Source organism: Vanellus vanellus, assembly GCF_965231255.1.
Source record: "Vanellus vanellus genome assembly, chromosome: 4".
Classification (NCBI taxonomy): domain Eukaryota; kingdom Metazoa; phylum Chordata; class Aves; order Charadriiformes; family Charadriidae; genus Vanellus; species Vanellus vanellus.
This window is the reverse complement of record NC_138909.1, coordinates 27,527,881-27,550,768: the sequence shown is the minus strand read 5'-3', so window position 1 is coordinate 27,550,768 and position 22,888 is coordinate 27,527,881. Positions and strand designations below refer to the sequence as shown.

General features: G+C 40.7%; 1 protein-coding gene across 1 annotated transcript in view; it reads right to left on the bottom strand.

Annotated features, from left to right (window-relative positions):
• The window catches only part of PAPSS1 (3'-phosphoadenosine 5'-phosphosulfate synthase 1), a gene marked incomplete at its 5' end in the record, with an annotated part of 51,684 nt that extends 29,542 nt beyond the window's left edge, over nt 1-22,142 (bottom strand). Inside the window, 5 exons of the mRNA XM_082482774.1 lie at nt 3,751-3,869; nt 5,956-6,094; nt 7,437-7,672; nt 12,829-12,943; nt 22,083-22,142. Coding sequence (XP_082338900.1) covers nt 3,751-3,869; nt 5,956-6,094; nt 7,437-7,672; nt 12,829-12,943; nt 22,083-22,142 — 669 coding nt within the window. The remainder of the gene's footprint in view (nt 1-3,750; nt 3,870-5,955; nt 6,095-7,436; nt 7,673-12,828; nt 12,944-22,082) is intronic.
• Between the last annotated feature and the right edge of the window lie 746 nt (nt 22,143-22,888).

Below are 22,888 nucleotides of genomic sequence, written 5' to 3'. Positions count from 1 at the left end.
TCAGCATTACAAACCATTTATAAAATCCCCACAGTCTGCAGTTTGTCTTAGGAATCCCAGTTAGTCCCACCCAATCACCTTTTATTGTAGGTATTTGGTTTGAACACTGCATCCAAACAGTTGTATTCATACAAATTTTCTGCTGAAATGATTTTGAAAGCAGGAGACAGGAAACAAAGTTCATGTAAAATAATGATTAAGTACCCAGCTAGCAGCTAAGTACAATCGTGTCAAATACGCTCTACTGAGCACCTAATTTACAGTCAAATAAGGAAAAAGTGGGCTGAAGACCTGTAATGCCTGTCCTACATGAATGTCACAGATATTAAAAACACTAAGCTCTCATGTTTGCAAGTTTCTCAATTAAAAAAATACTGAAAGATGTTTTGGAGCCTGCTGTAATTCAAATCAAGGTCACCAAGGTGACCACACAAAGTATTCTTTATTATCAAATTTTTGATAAGTGAATGTGGAACTAGACAAGATTGAGAACTTTGCTCCAGAATCATTGTGCTGTTACAGTGATAGCTGCAGTATAAATGGAGGTAAAAAAATCAACAGATTTTCCAGGAACCATCAGCCTCAAGCTTCACATCTTAACAAAAAAAACAAACAAAAAAAAAAACACCAAAAAAAACCCCCACAAACAAACTCAAAGAGACTGACCTTATAAATCACAACAAAGAACAACCTCTAACTTCTACTCTGCTCCAAAATACAATATTTTAATACAATTGCAGGGAATTGTGTGAAAATAGCTCAGAAATCAGTACTATAAGATACCACAAGGACCACCTTCCCAAGCACAAGTATAGTGCTAAGCTTAGATAAGAATTTGGCTGTAACTGTTTGGTGATGGGTGGGAGACGGAAAAAGAGACAGAAAGTTTATACATACACTCACAGTGGATTGATCTAAATAGTAGTAGAAGTGCATAATCAGATTCCAGTTTGGGGGATGGTATTCTCAGAGCTGACGTAAGTTGATGTCCTTAAGAATAGGACTTTTATACAAAGGTAGTTAAAATTTTATTAAGGTAACTACTGGAAATGCAACTCTTTCTTTGTATACTTTTGCACTTACTTAACAATAAAGGTGGCATTCCTGAGCTATGACTTCTTCAGAAAATATTTTCCAGGCTAAATATTGAACATATTCCATAGTAAGGAAACACAAGTTTTGTGCAATGGGCTAGATCAGCTATATTTGTTGACAGGAAAAACAAGAACAAAAACAATGAAATCTTTACGGCCAAAGACCCACACCACACTTGCCTAACTCCATTGGAAAATACCAGCAGACTGAAAGCCAAATTTATCAAGCTCAAAAGCCACATCAGCCTTTCTGACTGAAAAAAAAAAAAAAAAAAAAGTGTCGAAGCACTGATTTGTATAGTACTGAAAGCAGTTGGGGGGAAAAAAAAACAAAAAGAAAAAAAAGGAACCTTCCATATGACTCAGACTAGGTAGCTTTAGGAGATGCTCATCAGTACCTTGCATTCTAGGTCCCTAAAAAGAATTTTAAAGTATCTGTTGCATTTACATGCAAAGAAACCAAACCAGGTGACCCTCAAAACACTTAAGCCATACAAGAACTTTCTAGATTCAACAGCTGCTTTTTCTCTTATTTCTGTTTGGTTACCTCCCTTTTTCTTCCATAAAGGATTGAACATGTTTCTGGAAACAGCCTGATTAATTTGTTTCAGAGTTCTTTTCAAATATAATGAAAAATTCTAATATACTAATAATTCCACTACTGTAAAAGAACAATGTTTCAAATTCTTGTTTAATAAATATACACATGTGTGTATCTATCTCTGTCTGAATGCATATTTATACAGTTTTATCTGTCTTCTCTTTACTGCCATTATTATCTGAACTAGTATAAAAACAGCCCTTAAAATTCAAGGATTACCAATACTTTGAGCAGACTTTTTCCCAAAGTTTTTCACAGCTATTGAAACGAAAAGACCATCTCAAATTATTTTTGATGCTGCTGGCCTATAGTCTTTTTCTTTACTAATCACAAGGGATTATTAAAGAAGAACACAACTAAAGGAAACCTACAGAAATTATATTCTCAAAATATCACTGTATTAACACGGCTTGAGAATGAGACATGACTATTCAGCCATGCCTTGATTTCATTGTGTCTCATTAAAGTAAGCAACCCCTAAGACATCTTGGCATTCATGAAACTGTTGCCTACAAAGAAAGAAAAAAAAAAAAAGGGCTAAAATAAATGTCCCTTAAGCAAAGGACAAAGCAAAGCTGACTGGGTCAGGAGCTAGCATTCAGCACTGTGTACCAAGTGTACTAATGCAAGACTTTGGGGATCACTATCTTGGCACAAGTGACATTGGTTTCCACAATTATGAAACATACTAAATTGTTCTTCTGAGCAGGAGGAGCAGGGCCTCCCATAGTCAGGAACTGCCATCTCCCATAGGTAGGACTCTTACACAGCTCTCTCCTTTTTCCTTCCAAAAAATATTCAGATGAGCATTAGGGTAAAAATCTAGAATTCTGCTGTGGTTTTCTGCCCTGTCTTATATCCTGAGCAATCTTGAGCAAGCAGTGAGTTTTCTTGAAAATTTAGATGCAAGAGACTAAATCTCTCCAGAGTTGTACTGCCACAGAGCGTTAAAATTAACTCTATGCTGGCTACATGATGGGATCTTTGCTTGTACCAACTTCAACACTTGTGGAGCTTTACTCAAGCTACTACCTACACCCTAAATTTCCAGAACATCCACCTCACAAAAAGACATAAATAATTGTCTGCTAGAGTATCTAAATTAAAATAATTGTTTGAAATGTCATCACACTACCCACTGACTATAGATAAGAATGCAAGAAGATACATTTCTTCTACATGAAAATTAAAAAACTCTGGAGTGTGGTTTCAAGAGGATAAAGCCATCTCATGGCTGCCTTCACTTTTAGTGAGGATTGGAGTTTTTTGTCTGTCTGTTTTGTTTTCTGTGGGTGGTTTGTTGGTTTTTTTTTTCTGTTTGTTTGTTTCTTCGTAGGTTTTTTTTGTTTGCTTTTTTTCTAGGTTGGATCATGAGCTGGATTCACTTATCAGACAACAGGAGGAGGCCCAGAGGCTTCAAAAGGGATAGTGTAGATTGCAGGCACGAACGACAAAAGAGACACACCTTTTCAGAAGCTATGAACCATTAACTCAACTCAGCCATGTCAAGAAGATCAGCTTCCTGAACTGGTTATTACACGATTGCAGGACCACTTTTACTAGTGCAATAAAAACAGTGGAAACAAGGGACACCAGACACAACCACAGCAACCCCTATTTAAGCCAGCTCAAATTGCTGTATAAGTGCATTCCTGTCTCTTCACATCTGCAGTATATATTAACTTGTATGCTACAGAGACAAAGTAAAAAATTTCAGACTCTTACAAATACTGTCAACCAATTTTAAAGTCAGCATTCATTGTCAGTTCTGTAACAACTGAGACAGTCACCCCCCTTCCAGTTACCATTTATGATAATTAATATAAATTAATTTTCCACTTGTCCAAATCTTATTTCACTTAGAGATCAATGTTGTTGCAATGTTTCAGTTTAAAAAGGAAACACACAATAGGACAAGTTTAAAAGCTAGAACTGAAAGATGTGTAAGCTTTTAACTCCTAAAACCTGTCTCGGCTTTTCCCAGCACATACACTCAGATTGTAGGCACAAATGATTTGAAAAAAGTTACGAAGATATATCTGCATTTCTGCTCACCCTCTCTTGAAGTAGTTCCACAACTTGTTGTATACAATCATTCACATCACAGGAATCAGTTTTCAGCACAAGCTCTGGGGCTTCCGGTTTTTCATACTCAGAGTCAATCCCAGTAAAACCTACAGAACAGAAGACAAAAATCTTAAGTGACTTTTTCCAAAAGATGACTGCATTTTAATATTGTTCACAGACAGTTTTCTAAATATAAACCAACACAACAGGCAAGAGCCCAGAGTTTTAGCTTCCTTAAGGATTTCTTAGGGAAATCAACAGGTTTTTTCTTTATCAGACCATCTGTTAATCCTACATGACTGCATCAAACTTTAGCATTCTGCAGCACATACACAGCACATTTTTGTTGGTGAAGTTACTTGATTTATACTGTGAATAAAGAAAGGAGTACTGGTGGAAGAACTGTGCACATCAACCCAGACTTAGTCATCCATCAGCTGTGATTGTTGTGGGGTTGTTTTTTTTTTGAACACAAAGTCTGACATTGAATGACCAGTATATACGTAAATTTACTTATGCCACCAAGCAGTACTCTGAAGAGTAAGGAATTCCAACACCTATTAAGTTAGCTAATATACCCATCTTAAGATAGCCATTAACCTAAGGTAGATGTGTGTGTTTATTATAGTTATAATAACGATTGTCATAGCTGTACAAGCTACCAGTGGCACTTGTTCTGACCTACTTAGCTAGCAATCTGCTTTGAAACAGAGGAGATTCTGACTAACCATGCATAAACAAGAAGCGAAAATCAAGCTCAAAGGCAAAGCATGTAAGCACTACAAGTCAGATCCGCAGGAGAAATATCGGCTGGGCTATAGCAGCTGAACATCTGCATCCTCTACAACTGCAAATGCAAACATTAGAACTCAAGTTTTTCACTTCAGACTTAAAATACTCTCAAAATTAGCAGCTTAATTCCCCACCTAAGAAAAATATACATTTTTGTAGTACCCTATGCGATAAAGAAAGGCTGGTATCTGTTCCAAAACCTGTATACTTTGTAAGTATCTGATTACTGGAGGAGTGGGAGTAGGGGCAAAGAAAGTGTCCCACTACCATTGTCAGAGAAAAAGACAACAGTTGCTGACATTCCTTGTGAACAGGGAAGTTCTTTAATTTTCATCCTTCATATATCAGATAGGCTGTAAGATACACCCACTGCTAGACCCACTTGTAAATTAGTCAGGCACTGTTCACCTCACTACCACTTCTAAAGTAACACAATTCCATTAAGGGGCTTGTAAAATTAACAAAATATTAAGGAAGTTCTACAGCACAAATAAGGATCATGTACAGAACTCTATCTCTGTATCATGCCATCTCAAGCCATCTTGTTTGGATTCTGAGCAAACCTTAGTTCAGCATTATTTATTAGTGGTCTTCACATGATATATTTGGTAGTACTGGAAGTATCAAGCAACCAGTCATGTGGAATGTCTTATATTCTGGAATTTTGTATCATTTTTGATTAATGGTGAGTTCATCATTACAGCATCTGCAAATTCAGCCCCTGAAAGCGATTATTTTAAAAACTGCTTTGCTTCTTAATACAGGTAAAAAGTGCTATGGTCAACCTCTGCAAACCATAATATAACACAGAGCAAAGCAGCACTTGAAACAATATTTACAATGAGTGATCACATATTTAAGCTTTCTTTATTGCAGGCTGTACTTAAATCTTGATCTGAGGCTAGGGATAGGAAATCATTTTCATGGGCACTAGCATAGAACCCTAATTTCAAAATAAAAGTTAGTCTCTTCAGAAGTGGTGTGAGTGGTCTTTACAGAAAGATGGTGACCATGCTTTACTTTTTGGAAGAAGTTGGTAACTCTTAGCAATGCAATTCTTTATAGACTTTAGAAAGAATCAGGCTCTTTTTTAACTAGTCAATGGACACACAAAGGAGATAGACTAATCCTCAATCATAAGAGCTTGCAATGGAACCCATGTAATCTGCTCAAGGTTTTTCCATGTGAGATTAGCCAGTTTCGCCCTTTTACTGTCCTATGCATTTAACCAGTCTGTTCCATGAGCTAGAAGTTGATCCAAATTTTCTGCTTGGTCCTGTACCCAGTCCTTGCTGCTTTTAAGGGTGGTACACTCATAAATTTGAGTACATCCACTCATGTGGAGCCAAATTACACCAATATTTCACTTATGTAGGAAGATGTGACGACATCTCGGTTCACCTTTAATTTCTCCAGCCCTGGCTTTCTTATAGAGTCCTTTAACATCCCTCTGCTCACAGACATGCAATGGAGCATCCACAAATACTTCAAAAAAAGGCAAACTTGCCCCTTCATGAATTCGTCTGGCATTATTACGATCCTGAAAGAAAACAGAAAAAAACCTGAAAGATAGTACGCACATATTGTTATTGTCTTTATGCTTTCGAAGTTCATTTTAAAAAAGCTGATTGTAAAATGTAAACAAGTTTTCAAAGTTTGAAAAAAGAAACATGATTTGATCAACTGATGCCCTGAAAGCTACATCAGTTTGGCTACAGTTCATCACATGGTAAAAGCTGACATGAAGATGTAAAATATTTTACATTAAACTGATCTATTAAAAAAAAAAAAAAAAAAAAAAAAACAAGCATAGAGTGCAGAATTTTCTATACCTGTCCCTATCTTAGGCGTAACTTCTGCCTAGTTCACTAAAGTCAGAGGATGTACTAGTACCTGCTGCTCCTGATATGCCCACCCTTCTCTACAGTGCACCAGATTTCTCTATATTTGTTCATCTGACAAGACTTGTATGCTCCAAATATTATTTTATTTGTATGGCTTGCCAAGCATTGAAATAATTGGCGAATTTCATTTAGAGGTCAAAAAACGTCCAAAAAATCCACTAAAACCACGTCTTACTAAATACAGTTATTTTTCCTCATATCTAAAGACTTCTGGTTTACTGCAGGATCTTGATTTCCCCAAGTTGTTATCCAAAGAACTGCACCACTATAACCAGAGAAATAACACCTCATGCTGTGAAATGTCTCAGCTACAGCCCCTGGGTCATTCTTCAAGACACTTGATGTTCACAGACCCTTTTTGTCTCTCCCATCCATCTCATCCAATCTCAGATGAAAAAAAAGTCTTCATAAAACAATGTGAATGTGGATTTAGGTTAACTTTCAGTATTATCTAATTTCATGTTGTATATACAGCATGAAATAAAGTAAAAAGAACTACGGGCAATTAAACACTCTTCCCTTAAGCCACTTGGTAAAATATAGAACATGCCACTCATTCACTGAGGAAAGGCTGCTTTTTAAAACAATTTAACTGAGTCTTCAGGTTTAGTGTATACCTAATCTTCGTATTTATAAAGTACAGGAATCTATGTGGATCAAACAAGATCTTGTCATTTTAAGACTCTTTCCTGGAGTATCATTTGGGTTTGTTCCTAATATTAGATTAATAATTTTGCCTAATAGACTGAAGAACAGTTGCAGTTATAGGACTAATGTAAACCTTTTTTATATTTAAGATTCATGTTTCTGAAATTTAAGTAACCATCTCTAGAAAGCACAAATGCCATTAAAAAAAAAAAACAAGCACGCATTTGATTCTGGCTAAGTTCAGCAAGTGTTTCCTACAACTAAAATTCTGAGTGACATTTTGCATTTTGTATTTTCCCTACACTTTATCTAGAAGGTTTTCACATTTACCTGAGTATAAGGAGAGATGAAACTAGTAATGCACACCAAACCAGCATCTGCAAACAGTTTAGCAACCTCAGCAATACGACGGACATTTTCTTCTCTGTCTTCTGGTGTGAAACCCAGATTCTTATTAAGGCCTTGGCGAATATTGTCACCATCCAATGTGTAGCATGGAATGCCATGGCATACTAAATACTCCTCCAGTGCCATACTCACTGTAGTCTTCCCAGCACCAGACAGACCTAGAATATTCAATAATAATATAAATATAAATTATAAGCACATAAATAAGTTAGAGCAAATTGTAGTACAGGTACTACTGCTAGTATGAAAAAATCTAAAGTGAGAAGCATCAGCAGCAATGGCTTTCAGAGATGCTTACCTGCACTATAGGCTAAGTGCCTTTTAAACAGACAATAGGTGTAGGGAGAATAATGCAGAAAGTTAAGTGTGCAATTAGAAGCAAAGCAAAGAGTTTTGGTCTTGAGACCTGCTGCTGCTTGTAGATGTGGTGCACATTCCCCAGTGCTGCTGCTGGCACTTGTTACCACCTCAGCAAACTAAGTTCAGAAACCCAACACAGAATTAAGATGTTATGTTTACATCAGAAGAGGAAGACCTCACACTGAATTGAATTTCAGTCAACAAAAGAAATCGGATCAGACCAAATCCCACTCTGTTCTTACTCCTTGCAGAATAACAGCACTGAATTAGACACCACAGACACAACAAAACTCACTCACTCACTCAAGATTCACACACAGCAGTGATGGTCCACTACCCAGAATCTGTTAGCAACAAGCAAAGACATTTTTAATTTTAAACTTTGGTCTAGTTCAGAATCTTCAGCGATACACCTTTAAGCAATTGAGAAGTCTGCTTAAATAATTTTCCAGACTAGATTCCAGTTTTTATAGAACACATGCTTCAGCTTAGACAGAGCAATCAATTCCTAAATGGGACACAAACTCAAAGCTTCATAAAATGACCTTAATCCTTTGAGTAAAAAAAAAAAAAAAAAAAAAAAGGTAATGATCGTCTAAAAAAAAAAAAAAGTGGATGTTTTGATTTTTATTAGTCATGGTTACGATTTATTCTAGCTTCCAGAGAAAGAAGCAAAAAATCACATAAAACAGAAGTTTGTTATTACTTCTAAGACCTTTACAGCAAAGGATAATCATGGTAACCAGCATGTTCTAAGAAAAAAAAAAGAAGTGCAAAGGAAACCTTGATACCTGCAATGGTTTAGGGTATTTTAAAGGAGACATTGCATTGATTCCTCTTTCATTCAACTTAATATCCAGAAGATGCAGAGCACTCTATTGAAAACATAAGAATATGTGTATCCCAGGACAAAACCTACATAAGAACTTATGATACCAAGATGAAGGACATATGGTTCCCTCCCTAGAGCAATACAGCCAAATTTCAGGATGTTTTAGGAGCAGATAGGTCAAAACTTCCTCAAAAGGAAGTTTTGAGACACAGTAGCCTTGAATAGAGTAGATAAGAAGTATATGCTAGAATGAGCTATTTTTTGTAATTAAGTGTCATCTAATTAGGCCAAAGGGCAAACTGAGCATGCACAAAGATAGGGTTCAGTCAGCAGACATGGTAAGGAAGACTATTGGCAACCACCAGAGAGCCCTGGAAGACCACCAATAGACATAAATGCGCATATGTCAAGGATATTTACATGTATTGATGTGTTATGGGAATAGTATGAATATGTTAATAATTTCTTGGAAATCTAATGAATATGTGTATTTTGATTGCATATAATCTTTGTAGTTGAGCAAGTGGGCACACACACGAGGTGAAGCGATCCCCTGTGCGCCCAGCACTGCACTAAAGAATGCCTACTATCTAAAACTCCAAACTGAGTCTTAGAGAGTTATCTTTTTGCTGATTTATGGTAATACTTAAGCCAACACCTCTCTCACAAGAAAATCCCCTGCATCCATCTCACAGATTTTAGTATGGTTTGGCTCATACTCAAAACTATCAAAAAATTGCAGAGTTGTGAATAATGACCTATCATCATTTATAGAAGTTATCTACATTTTCTTGGACAACTCAGGTTTCTTGTGTCAATGCTTACCTGTCTAATTTGAAAAGAGCACCAGCTATACATGACGAAGCTGAATGTTATGACTTAGGCCAGAACCAGCTTCCAAAAGGGGAGGTCCTGCTCTCTTGCCCTCCCCTCTCTCCACTCACACCATCCTGCCTCTATTATTCCGCTACCTCTGGTGCCAACTCAGTTTGAGATTTTTTTTTTTTCCTTTTTTGTGTGTCTGAGGAGGTTGTGTTAAGTTCACTGATGATTTATCAAGTTGAATCAGCTCAAGGTTGGGCTGGGCAAGCTTGTGGAAGGCAAGAGAAGGAAAGGAAGGCAAGAGAAGGAAAGGAAGGCAAGAGAAGGAAAGGAAGGCAAGAGAAGGAAAGGAAGGCAAGAGAAGGAAAGGAAGGCAAGAGAAGGAAAGGAAGGCAAGAGAAGGAAAGGAAGGCAAGAGAAGGAAAGGAAGGCAAGAGAAGGAAAGGAAGGCAAGAGAAGGAAAGGAAGGCAAGAGAAGGAAAGGAAGGCAAGAGAAGGAAAGGAAGGCAAGAGAAGGAAAGGAAGGCAAGAGAAGGAAAGGAAGGCAAGAGAAGGAAAGGAAGGCAAGAGAAGGAAAGGAAGGCTGAAAACAGAACAGTCGTCTTTTGGTAGCAATTAAGTACACCCCCAACCTAGAACATAAGCATGGCAATCCAAATTAATATTTCAGCAACTTCATCATTTACTTCTCATTGAAGCAGTCTTCACAATTTTTGTCTCCACATCTAGCTTGCAATTCACTCTAATGATCTTGCCTTTCATACATTATTTGTCTCCAACATGTAATGAAATGCAAAAGTTAAGGTTATATAAGAACGAATTTTTAAAACAGCTTTTGAGCTGACAAGTCTTCAAAATAACTTACACTCAAAATTGCATATTATTTTACACATGAAAGTAATGCTTTTCCATACTTTTGATATATTCCGCACATTTTTTTTTTTTACTAAGACCCTCTGACTCAACAGCACAAGACATTCATTAGAATTTAGCTCTCAAATAAATTTTAGCATAACAATGAAAAGTGATCTCTGAAATAAGTTTCCATATGCTCTCACCCCATGAGCGCCAAAGAGGTGAGAGAATCTTAAAGGAAATATACCACCGTTTCAGCTTTTATACTAAAACCTAGCAGAGTTTTGAAGATTTATGTTTGCACAGTTCTAGAATGGGTAGTATTGCTTACTTCAAAACCTACACACCGTTTCACTAACTAACAACAAGTGCTCAAACATCTTCAAGAACCTAGCTTCCCTGACACACTCTTCTTAGTACCTTACAGCCTTCCTACTTTTCTGTATTCTACCACCACCCTTCTTCCTCCTAAAAAAAAAAAAAGGAAATTGGGCATTAAGATTACATTTGTTTAAAAAGGATGATGACTGGAAAATGTTGCCATGTACACAACTGAGTAAACATTTTTATCGTGACTTTTTTTCAAAAGGATATTAATGAATTACCAAGAGAAAAACAGAGGCAGCATACCAGATCATTCGAGCATTGAGAGACAGGCTGGAGCTACGTGACAGAAATAAGGAGAGAAAGGGCCCCATTCTTTTACCAAAGAAATACATGACAGCAAGCTACTGTATCAAATCTGTTTGGAATGGCTCTCAGCGATTTGTTATCGCCATCCAGCGTGACCTGGACAGGCTGGAGAGCTGGGCAGAGAAGAACCTAATGAGGCTCAACAAAAGCAAGTGCAAGGTCCTGCACCTGGGGAGGACGAATGCAAAGCACCAGTATAGGTTAGGGGTGGACCTGCTGGGAAGTAGTTCTGAGGAGAAGGATCTGGGGGTCCTAGTAGACATTAAATTATCCATGGCCCAGCAATGTGCCCTTGTCACCAAAAAGGCCAATGGAATCCTGGGCTGCATAAGGAAGAGTGTGGCCAGTAGGTCGAAGGAGGAGTGCAGTACTCTGCACTGGTGAGGCCACAACTGGAATACTGTGTCCAGTTTTGGGCTCCCCAGTTCAAGAGGGACAGGGAACTGCTGGAGCGAGTCCAGCGAAGGGCAACTAAGATGATTAAGGGCTTGGAGCATCTCCCTTATGAGGAAAGGCTGAGAGAGCTGGGACTCTTTAGCCTGGAGAAGAGAAGGCTGAGGGGAGACCTTATTATGGCATACAAGTATCTAAAGGGTGGGTTGAAGGAGGATGGAGCCAGGCTCTTTTCAATGGTTCCAAGTAACAGGACGAGGGGCAATGGGCACAAGTTAGAACATAGGAAGTTCCGTTGAAATACACGGAAAAACTTCTTTACAGTGAGGGTGACAGAGCACTGGAACAGGCTGCCCAGGGAGGTTGTGGAGTCCCCTTCTCTGGAGATTTTCAAGCCCCGCCTGGATGCAGTCCTGAGTAATGTGCTCTAGGCAATCCTGCTTTAGCAGGGGAGTTGGACTAGATGATCTCTAGAGGTCCCTTCCAACTCTGAAGTTCCGTGATTCCGTTATCAACTACTGCTTTACCTTTTACACACATTCATTAACACTAGCGGAAACAAATTTTACTTAGAGTATTAAGTTTCTAATATTCTGGGAAGATCTTTTGTATCGCAATATAACAGTACTCTAAATAGTTTACAAACTAATTAAATAACACATTGTTATATTTTCTTTTATTTTCAGTTTTAACTGAAAAAAGAACCTCCTAAGGAAATGTGTTAAAGCTTCTGGGAACTTTGAAAGACAAAACAAAAAAATTCCCTCACCATTATGAAACAAAGCTGTCTTCCAGAATTTACTTATCACCTCTTTTTACAATCAAAACAATTCAGTGAAAAAAACACTGTGCTGATTTCAAAAATAACTCCCAGCATGCCTTGCCTCAACACGCAATTACTGTCAAAAGGCAGGTTTATGTTGAAATGTTATTTCATCCCAAGGAAACAAGATCATTCCAAACAGAAGAGACCTTTACAGAAAAGATTCAGAAGCACAGACTCCAGAAAAAAAAAGTTAGGTTTCATTCATTAATAGGTAAAATGGACAGTTAGAAGAGCCAGAATTGGTTAAAACACAAAAAAAAAAAAAACATACACTCCAAAACTCAACTGGAATTAAGCAGCAGACAGTGCCAAATAAACAATAGTCCTAGAGCACTGAACAAAATACATTCTCAAGTTACTATCTGTCCCACAGCAATTTCTTGCTAGTCTACCTAAAAATAGTAATAAAATTGAATCAAGGTCTCAGATTCCATTCCAACATTCAACTTTGCATGAAAAAAAAAAGATACAGATAAGTAGCTTTTCAGAAAAGTAACTAAAACAAAAGGATCCTCAGAAATCCATGACTTCACCTGTTAACCAGACCGTGCATCCACGAAAACCACTTCTTGTTCCTACCACTTGGCCTCTCTTATTCCTGCTGACATGATGAGCTTGGTAGGTAACATTGGTAGCCCTCTGCATTCCCTGTAAAAGAAGTAGTTGATTAGGTCTTTAACTTCTGAAAGGGTGAGCTGGTAAAGCATACTAAAACTTCCTCACAGGCACAAAGAAAGACTTGATACAGATCAATGAAAGTAAAATAAATATAAAATCCATCAGCTGCAGCATAGATCAAAGGACACAAAGGCAATTAGGAAAGCCACCCATAGCAAACCACATCCCTTATGCTCCTTCTGTGAAACTTGGAATTGCCACGTTAATGAACTACCACTTTCAAATAAAACTTGTTTAAGAAAAATCAACTATAGAGATGAAGTGCTAGATATGCTAGACTTGACTTCTATTCAAATCATTTAAAACTAAAAAGCTGAAATGGATCCTCTCTTTCTGAGCTAAAGATTTCTGTCCTAAAACAGCCAAACATTGGCTCATTTTTAATTCTTAAGAGGCCTTTTCATTGCAAACTATATGTCTGGTCCAAGGTTCAGTTCAGCAGATATATCTCCCAACCACTCTGCCTTTACCTAGGATATCTTCAGTCTCCAAAATTGAAACAGTTATCATAGAATCATAGAATGGTTTAGGTTGGAAAGGACCTTGAAGATCATCGAGTTCCAACCCCCCTGCCATAGGCAGGGACACCTCCCACTAGACCAGGTTGCCCAAGGCCACGTCCAGCCTGGCCTTGAACACCTCCAGGGATGGGGCCTCAACAACCTCTCTGGGCAACCTGTTCCAGTGCATTACCACCCTCACAGTGAAAAACTTCTTCCTAATGTTTAATCTGAACCTGCCCTCTTCTAGTTTAAAGCCATTCCCCCTCGTCCTATAGCTACATGCCCTAGTAAAAAGTCCTTCCCCAGCTCTCCTGTAGGCCACCTTTAGGTACTGGAAGGCCACAATAAGATCTCCCCGGAGCCTTCTCTTCTCCAGGCTGAACAACCCCAACTCTCTCAGCCTCTCCTCATAGGATAGGTGCTCCAGCCCTTGGATCGTCCTTGTGGCTCTCCTCTGGACACTCTCCAGCAGGTCCATGTCCTTCTTGTGTTGGGGACTCCAGAGCTGGATGCAGTACTCCAGGTGGGGTCTCACGAGAGTGGAGTAGAGGGGCAGAATCACCTCCTCTGACCTGCTGACCACACTTCTGATGCAGCCCAGGATACGGTTGGCCTTCTGGGCTGCAATCGCACATTGCTGGCTCATGTTGAGCTTCTCGTCAATCAGCACACCCAGGTGCTCCTCCTCAGGGCTGCTCTCCAGCCATTCCCTGCCAAGCCTGTATTTGTGCTTGGGATTGTCCCGACCCAGATGTAAGACTTTGCACTTGGCCTTGTTGAACTGCATGAGGTTGGCTTGGGCCCACCTCTCCAGCCTGTCCAGGTCCCTCTGGATGGCATCCCTCCCCTCCAGCGTGTCTACCTCACCAAACAGCTTGGTATCATCAGCAAACGTGCTGAGGGTGCACTCAACCCCACTGTCCATGTCACCAACAAAGACGTTGAACAGTACAGGCCCCAGTACTGACCCCTGAGGAACGCCACTCATCACTGCTCTCCACTTGGACATCGAGCCTTTGACCACAACTCTTTGAGTGCAACCGTCCAGCCAGTTCTTTATCCACCAAGTGGTCCATTTGTCAAATCCATGTCTCTTCAATTTAGAGACCAGGATATCATGTGGGATGGTGTCAAATGCTTTGCACAAGTCCAAGTAGATGACATCAGTTGGTCTTCCCTTGTCCATTGCCGCTGTAACCCCTTCGTAGAAGGCCACCAAATTTGTCAGGCATGACTTGCCCTTGGTGAAGCCATGCTGGCTGTCACCAATCACCTCCTTGTTTTCTATGTGCCTCAGCAGAGTTTCCAGGAAGATCTGCTCCATGATCTTGCCAGGCACAGAGGTGAGACTGACTGGTCTGTAGTTCCCTGGATCTTCTTTATTTCCCTTTTTGAAAATAGGGGTTATGTTTCCCCTTTTCCATTTGGCAGGAACCTCGCCAGACAGCCACAACTTCTCAAATATGATGGCTAGTGGCTTCGTGACTTCATCTGTCAGTTCCCTCAGGACCCGCGGATGTATCTCATCAGGTCCCATGGACTCGTGCACCTTCAGATTCCTCAGGTGGTCTCGCACTTGATCTTCACCTACAGTGGGCAGTTCTCCATTTTCCCAATCCTCGCCTTTGCTTTCTGCATCATGGGCAGTGCAGCTGCAGTCCTTGCCAGTGAAGACTGGGGCAAAAAAGTCATTGAGTACCTCAGCTCTCTCTCTGTCCTGGGTAACCAGTTCCTGTATTTCCTTCTGGAGAGGGCCCACATTTTCCCTAGTCTTCTTTTCTTGCTGACATACTTAAAGAAGGATTTTTTGTTTGTCTTAATGTCCCTGGCCTGATTTAGTTCTATCTGGGCTTTAGCTTGTCTAACCCGATCCCTGGCTGCTCAAATATTCCTCTGTATACCTCCCAGGCTACCCGCCCCTGTTTCCACTCGCTATAGGCCTCCTTTTTCCTTTTGGTCATGTCCAGGAGCTCCTTGTTCATCCTTGTTCATCCATGCAGGCCTCCTGGCTTTTCTGCCTGCCTTCCTCTTTGTAGGGATGCATCGCTCCTGAGCTTGGAGGAGGTGGTCCTTGAATATTAACCAATTTCTTGGACCCCTCTTCCCTCCAGTGCTTCACCCCATGGCACCATACCAAGCAGATTCTTCAAGAGGCCAAAGTCAGCTCTCCCAAAGTCAAGGGTGGTCAGTCTGCTGCGCACCTTTCTCACTGCCTCAAGGATCTCGAACTCAACCATATATTCTAACTGTTTAAAGAAAGTACTATTTCTACACATCATCTTAAAGAATTTACTTAAAAAGATGGGATTTTTGTAATATAACTTTAATTAAAACAAAGCTGGTTACAGACTTTCTTAAAACTATTCATCATAATAAACTGTTGTATGAATATCTTAAGTAAGACAACACTGCTGTCAAAGACATTTCACTATCTAAGGCAAGAGAACCCACAGGAGTATCAGCCCCAGCATTCCCTTAAGCTTTAATGGTATCTAGTTATATGAACTTTGTTCATAAAAGATCAAGACCATAGATAACCAGACAGAGCATGAACAATCAAACAGAAGAGAAGGCTTAAAAAAAAAAAAAAAAAAAAAAAAAAAAAAAAAAGGAGGGGGGAGGGAGGGATTATTGGTGTATGTAATGCTGCTTTGACTTCTCTTGCTTACAAACATATTGCAGGATATTTACACTCTCTTCTCTTTCATCATTGTATCAGTGCTAACGGGAATGGTGACCACTTACGACATTTAATAAAAAAAAAAAGAAGGGAGTATATTCATCTACAGAGTACTAGCAGAGAGCTGTTCATAGTTTTAGAGAGAGACACCATAAAGTAGGATTAACACAAAAATGGCATCTACTTGTGGCTTCAAGAACTGCTGCTGCGTCATTCTCCTGTAGCAATACACTTCAAAAGTTTATCTATACCTTAATTAGAATTTATGAATTTGTGTGATTGTATGTCCCCACTTCTATACACATCCGGGCTATTAGTTAATACAAACAGAAATTCAAAGTAGGAACAGATGTTCAAGTTTTTAAATACAACTCCGTAATTCAATGGTGACAGTCCAGCATCTAAAATTAGATGAAGACTGAATACCAACCCATAAGAAACCACCACCTGCAAACAGTTTATAACCATGCAAAATGAAGTTATACTTGCCGATCGTGTTATCTCCAAATATTTTATTTCCTAAAACAAAGCTGGTCTGCACACAAAGTCAGCGCAATACACCTAACTAAAAACAGAAGTCAGAGTCAAAAAAAATCAAAGTCTTTCTTCTTATTGTAGAAACAATTATGCACTACATAAATTGGACATCTCAACGAACAAACACATAAATAGTGGAATTAAAAACAACACAAAGAATTTAAGTACTTAGCCTTCAATTAAAAGAAAGATGTACTGTGCATAATGAACGTACACAGCAATTCAAACTAATACATTAACAGAAACATTCTTTCTCATTAATTCTAGTTGTACTGTATTGTACCGGGCACTGAATAAACAGAAGACAGTCTCAAAGCACAGCTCCCATGCCACTGTCTCAGTAAGCTCTTTTACCTTAAAACACAAAAACACACATGCTTTGCTTTTGACTCCTGGCAATGAATCTATTAGCAGACTCAAATACTCTGGAGCTCAAATATTTCATCCAAGGAGATTTCTTCCAGTCCATATTCAGTAAGTTACGTTATCTTTGTTTTCCAGAACTAGCAAAGCTGCAATTCAGGGTATTGCACTAGACTTATGAAACACAAGAAACCCTCAGGAAGCAGGCGAGAAGGATTCTTAAAATGATGAAAAAGACACAACTTAAAAAAAAACCAAACAAACAAACAAATAAAAAAAAAAAAAACAACTAAAAAGTATCAAGTAATGAATTAGCAGAGATGACAAATCACAGCAACCAGAAGGCCAGCAGATTGCTAGAGTACAAGGTATGCAAGTGCAACAGAGCAGCCAGCAAGCTCAGCGGTGGGACAATAACCCACCCGTACTTCAGAAACAGACATCTAAGACTAAAGGTTAAAGTGCCCAAACAGTCTGAATGCGTTCAAACCACACCTGTCCCCAGCAGCCCCACCTTTTGTTTGTGTACATGCCCACATAAACAAGACAGCTCAGTACCACTCTTGGGCAAAGTGGGAGCAAAATCCTCTTTATCTTCCAATAGAAAACAGCTTTTTATAGAGGAGGTCTAAAGAGTTAATAATTTAGTGAGTCATCCTCTCTTGTTGCAAAAAAAAAAAAAAAAAAAAAAAACAAAACCAACAACCTAGTAATGTTTCCTAATCATGTCTGCTTTGCTACTAGATGTGTCACTACCACCAACAACCAATAAAAGCTGAACATTGGATCCTCAACAACATAAACTTTTAATTACTATCCCTGATACATACACTTACTACAAATATTGAAGTAGCACAGAAAAATACTCAGGAATACACCGTGGCTCACATTGGGCTGTGCTCTTAAATTATTTAGCCAGTCTTCAAATTCCTGTACATAAAATTTGATGAGTATCAATTGATGAAGTTAAATGGCCATTCAACACGACAGCAGAAATAATGATCAGCCATTTCCTTTTACACTGTATCAAAGCATCAACTCACCCTGGAGACCCATATTATCAATGTTAAAAGAAATGAAATATAAGACAATGAGTAACAGAAAAATTGTGATGAGCAATTACTCTTTAAAAAAGCTATTTTAAACTTCTTAGCCTAATTACATTCACTATAAAGTCGCTACTGAAAGGACACTACACTACATTTTTGTAAAAGGTCTAATGAAAAAAAGGGCATTAATCTCAAATGTCTATTTATCAGCCTTTTTTTTTTTTTTAATAACCATTGGTATCCTTTCTTTCTTCTCCCCGACTATGGTAGTTTGTTCCTCACATGAAAACTGAAGTGTCATAATAGACTAATAACCTTCTACTGAAGATAAAAAAAATTGGAGTATTAAAGTAACAAGCCTTTCACAGACATGCACTGAAGAGCTGTAATGATAAGAGAGCGAGGAAGGATGACTTCACAGCTTTTTTTTTTTTGGCATAAAGGTAACCTTTTAGTTTTGCAGCTAGTTGACTGGGGAACAAATACAGACATCTAAGAACTATGGGAACAGAAGAAAGAAAGAAGATGAAGACCAAAAGGAAATACTAACCCTGTCAATTTCTCTATGTAAAGATTTCCTGTAATAGACTCGACCCATATTTTTTTTTCTTATCTTATACTTGTTTTGCCCAGTTGCAACTACAATTTTTTTTTTTTGCCAAAGCCAAATCTGACTATCAGTGCCAAACACCTTTGATGTAAGAACTCAGATCAGACATCCAGATGAAGAGCAAACCCAAGTTGCAACACCAAGATAAAATGACAGCAGAAAGAAAAATTATTCATTGTTTCATAGTTAACAGACAGACCACTACGCTGGCACAAACTGAATTTGTTCTTCATTACTTCAGAGCAACAATGAAACACGGTGCTTCTACAGTCACTTTGCATCAAATATTAACTTTTTACAAAGCAAGATCTCCGAGGTAGGAAGTAAAGCTTTCAATGGCAAGCAGAGACTCCCCAAGCTACAGCACCAACTTGAGAGAGCTTTGAGGTTGGAAGCATTAGGAAATAACTGTAAAGAACAGGCATGGTTTCTATGCAAACCATATATACTCAAGAAGCTGTGACTAATTCCATATTCTCCTGCTCTAAGATGACAGTATCGATTCCCCAAGCTAACAATTCCCATAAGCTAACAAGAGCAACACATCCAGCATCACCTCTGAAATGTGGTCTTCTCATTAATGCCTTTTCCATTTCCCAGTCATCTCAGATATTTCCTAGGCCATTTACTAAATTGCTCACCATGTGCCTCTTATGAGCCAGGAATAACCTGATAACAACACATTTTTATTACATTTATTCTTCAGCACTGATAACCAAATGATAGGTTTCTTTTTCCCTCCAAACCGTTCTCTTCAATAGCCAAACAGCAATTCAAGCAGACTGTACACTGCCCATTTTGTTTGCCTACATACAAACACAAGCAAGGAGAACAGGCGGTTACAACATAAAAATTCTACTACCATGGATGCTAAAACAACAGCACTTCACCTCAGAGTCTCTTTGTTTGCATATTTCAGATGAGGTTTCAGGACCCGTTCACCAAAAGATCTGCCAGAATATCTTCCAATAGCTACTTTCTCAAATTCTGGTTTGAAAATTTGTGCTTTGATTTGGACAACTGTGCTTGTGAAAGAAGGGTAAGCCCAGAAATGGTATCTGAACAATAAGATGTTTTAGTTATTAAAAAACTAACAATTCACCCAACCATATTCTTTCATAGCCTATAGCATTCCATTTTCTCCCACTTGCAACAAAAATTCTTCCATCTTCACAACTGCCCTCCACAACACAGTTCGTCACAGTAATACTGATACAATAAGGCTTCTAAACACCTTTGCACGTAGCACCACCCAATCTGCCAAACACATGCTCTCCTGCCACTTACACAGACTAGCCCATCTTTGCCAGATATTCAGAGTTTCAAAAATCACAGCAGCAGAAAGCAGCCAGAATCTTCTGTGGACCCAACCAACTCAGTAATAACCGTACTATAATGAGTATATCTTCACTTGCCACCTGCTGCAGTAACAGCATGACCAAAAGCAGACACAGTTTATTCACTAGTCCCAGAGTGAAGTCACCAGCTGGCATCAGAGGGAACGGACAAAAATGAAGCCAGAAATGCCTCTGTTGAATACGCTCTCAAAAACCAGAATTGGAGCAAGTTCTTGTCAGCAGTTACCTGCAAAATGATGCAACACCTCACTTGTGTTAGGAATTCAAGCTACACTAAAGAAGTCTTCCAATCGAGCTAGTGTAGTGGCAGCGTTTGTGGCTCTGTGTGTGCTGCTCTAACTTGGAGGTTTTTGTGCTCAGAGGTGGGCTTGGCAAGGGGATTTCCACAGACAGAGGTGTATGTTGCATAGTGCTGGATGCCCAGAGAAAGTTTGGGAGATAAGGCTCTGCCTACTCTCCTAGGGGTTGCTGATTCCATTGGGGTAAAATAGGTTGCTTTGACTTTGCTCTCAGCTGAACAGACACAGAGTCAGAAGCGCCAGAACATCTGCCTGTGGAGCGTGTGAATCACCAGCATTTTTTTTCCTGGTGAAGCTTATTGGGTTATAAAGAGCATTTCAGCCAAGGTCTTCTGAAGAAAAAGGGAGAAGCGGAAGACTTCCTCTGCTTGCCACGTAACATATAGGGGGTTGCTAACCTCAACTGAGCTCAGCAAACAGTTAATGTCAGTTAACTTTTTTTTTTTTGTTTTTTTAACATATTTCCCTGGTTCAGACAAATCCATCTTGACTTTACTTCTGACAAATTAGATAACACAGATTAACTTTTGAACACACTTTGTTACCCCCACCCAGAGGTGATCTATTTCACTATCTTTGTAACATTTGATTTTGCCTTTTCCTCATAGAAATTGAAAGAATGTAACTTACCAGTTACTCTGTTATGTAAACAAGTTTGAACTTGTACATAGTGAACAAGGCTTGGAAGGGCACAACATCTACTGAACACCTCTTAGTACAAGTACTTCCCCATTTTTGAGGCAACCATGAGACTCTTCTTTTTCTTTAATAGATGTCATTTTAATAAGTTGTGGCCTGTACTACCCACAGCAAGATTTCAAAGACTGTTTTACACTGTTACTTTGATAACAAATGTTTTCTGGATCTTATCTCTCATCTGCTTCAGCTCAGCACTGCTTGAAAGAAATCATACTACTTTTTTTTTTTTTTTTCCACTTGTCTTGCATCATCAAAAGTATCAAATGTTCTCGGCAAAGGCCTGCAATGTGTCTTCTAAATAGCTGCATTTTGGTCTTCACTGTAAACCGATCTTCCCCCATCTTTATGAACAAGAATGAAGGCTTTGGTTAGTTTTGGGGGTTTTTTTAAGCCCTGTCTCGACAGTTTTCCACGTAACACCCACCATACAAAGAACTTCAGTCTTTGGCCAACCCAGGTTTATGAATGGCCACATTGTACAGCGCATTCTTAAGCCTTCCTTCTTCCAAAACGCTGAAAGCTGAAGGCTCACGACAGAAGACGCAGGGATGGCACCCCCAGGCCCCCGGTCCTCTCCGGAGGGAGCTTCCTGCCCGTCCCCGCAGGCAGCCCCCGCCTTCCCCAGGGCGCCGACGGAAAACCAGCACACCGGGGACGGGCCGCCCCCGCCGGGGTCCCTGGCGACGCTCCCCTCAGGGAGCCCGCGCGGCTGTTCCGTTAACCGCCCCGGCTCGCGGCGCCCCGCGCGCAGCAACCGCCGCCCGCGCGTGCCCTCCGCCTCGCATCCCTCCCCGCCCCGGGGAGGGCGGCAGGGAGCGATGCAGGGAGCCCACCGTCCCGGCTCCCGCTGCCGCCCACTGCCACATCACCACGGGGCTCGGCCGCTTCTGCCTGATCCTTCCTGCCTGACCCATCCATCCTTCCTTCCTGACCCATCCTTCCTTCCTTCCCTCTCCTCTCCGCTCCCCCCCGCCCGCCTGCCCACAGCCGCACCGCTCCCCGCCCGCTCACCCAGCTCGGCACCCTGTTGCTCAGCTTGACTTTCTTGCATTGGCTCTCGGGCAGCTCCATGGCCGCAGGGGCAGCGACAGGAGGTAGAAGGAAGAAGAAAGAAGAGGAGAAGGAAGAGGAGGAGGAGGACGCGCGTCCCCCACTGATGCTTGATGCGGACGAAGCTGCCGCTGCCTCCGGAGAGCTGTGCCGTATGCGCGTCCCCGCCCGCGGCTCGGCCAAAGGTGGTGCAGGGAGGAGCCGCAGCCCGGGGGGAGGGAGAGTGGCGGGGGAGGGGGAGGGGGGAGGAAGGAGCCCCGCCACGCGCGTGCGCCGCGCCGCGACGTGACGCACGCCAGGGTGGACGGCAGCCACTTCCGCCGCTGCCACTCAGAGACCCGCCCGCTGCTGCCCCTGGTGGGCGGCCGGGACCACCCCTGCCCGCCTGGCCCGGCCCTTCGCCCACCGGCGCGGCTCGCTTTATTCCACCCCTGCTCTGCGCTGTAGCGTAACGCTTGGGTGGTGTTACGGAGGTACCGTGTCTTGCGTGCGGTGCTTTGGATTGCACAGCCGGTCCTGCTGGCTTGGAAACGAAGACGGCGGCAGCAACTTGAGGGCGTTTGCCCACTCCTGCTGCCGGGATGGCTCAGCTGGCACCGGTAGCTCAGAAGCTCCCCACCTTCTCCAGTAGGCCCACAGAGGTGGAAAGGCTGTTATGCCCCCGAGGCCGTCAGAAAAGTTGGGGAGGGGGAGCGAAGTGGCTGTCTCATTTTTCTGTGACGGGGCGAACTAAAGACATAGCCAAAGCAGAGCACTCTTTCCCCTGC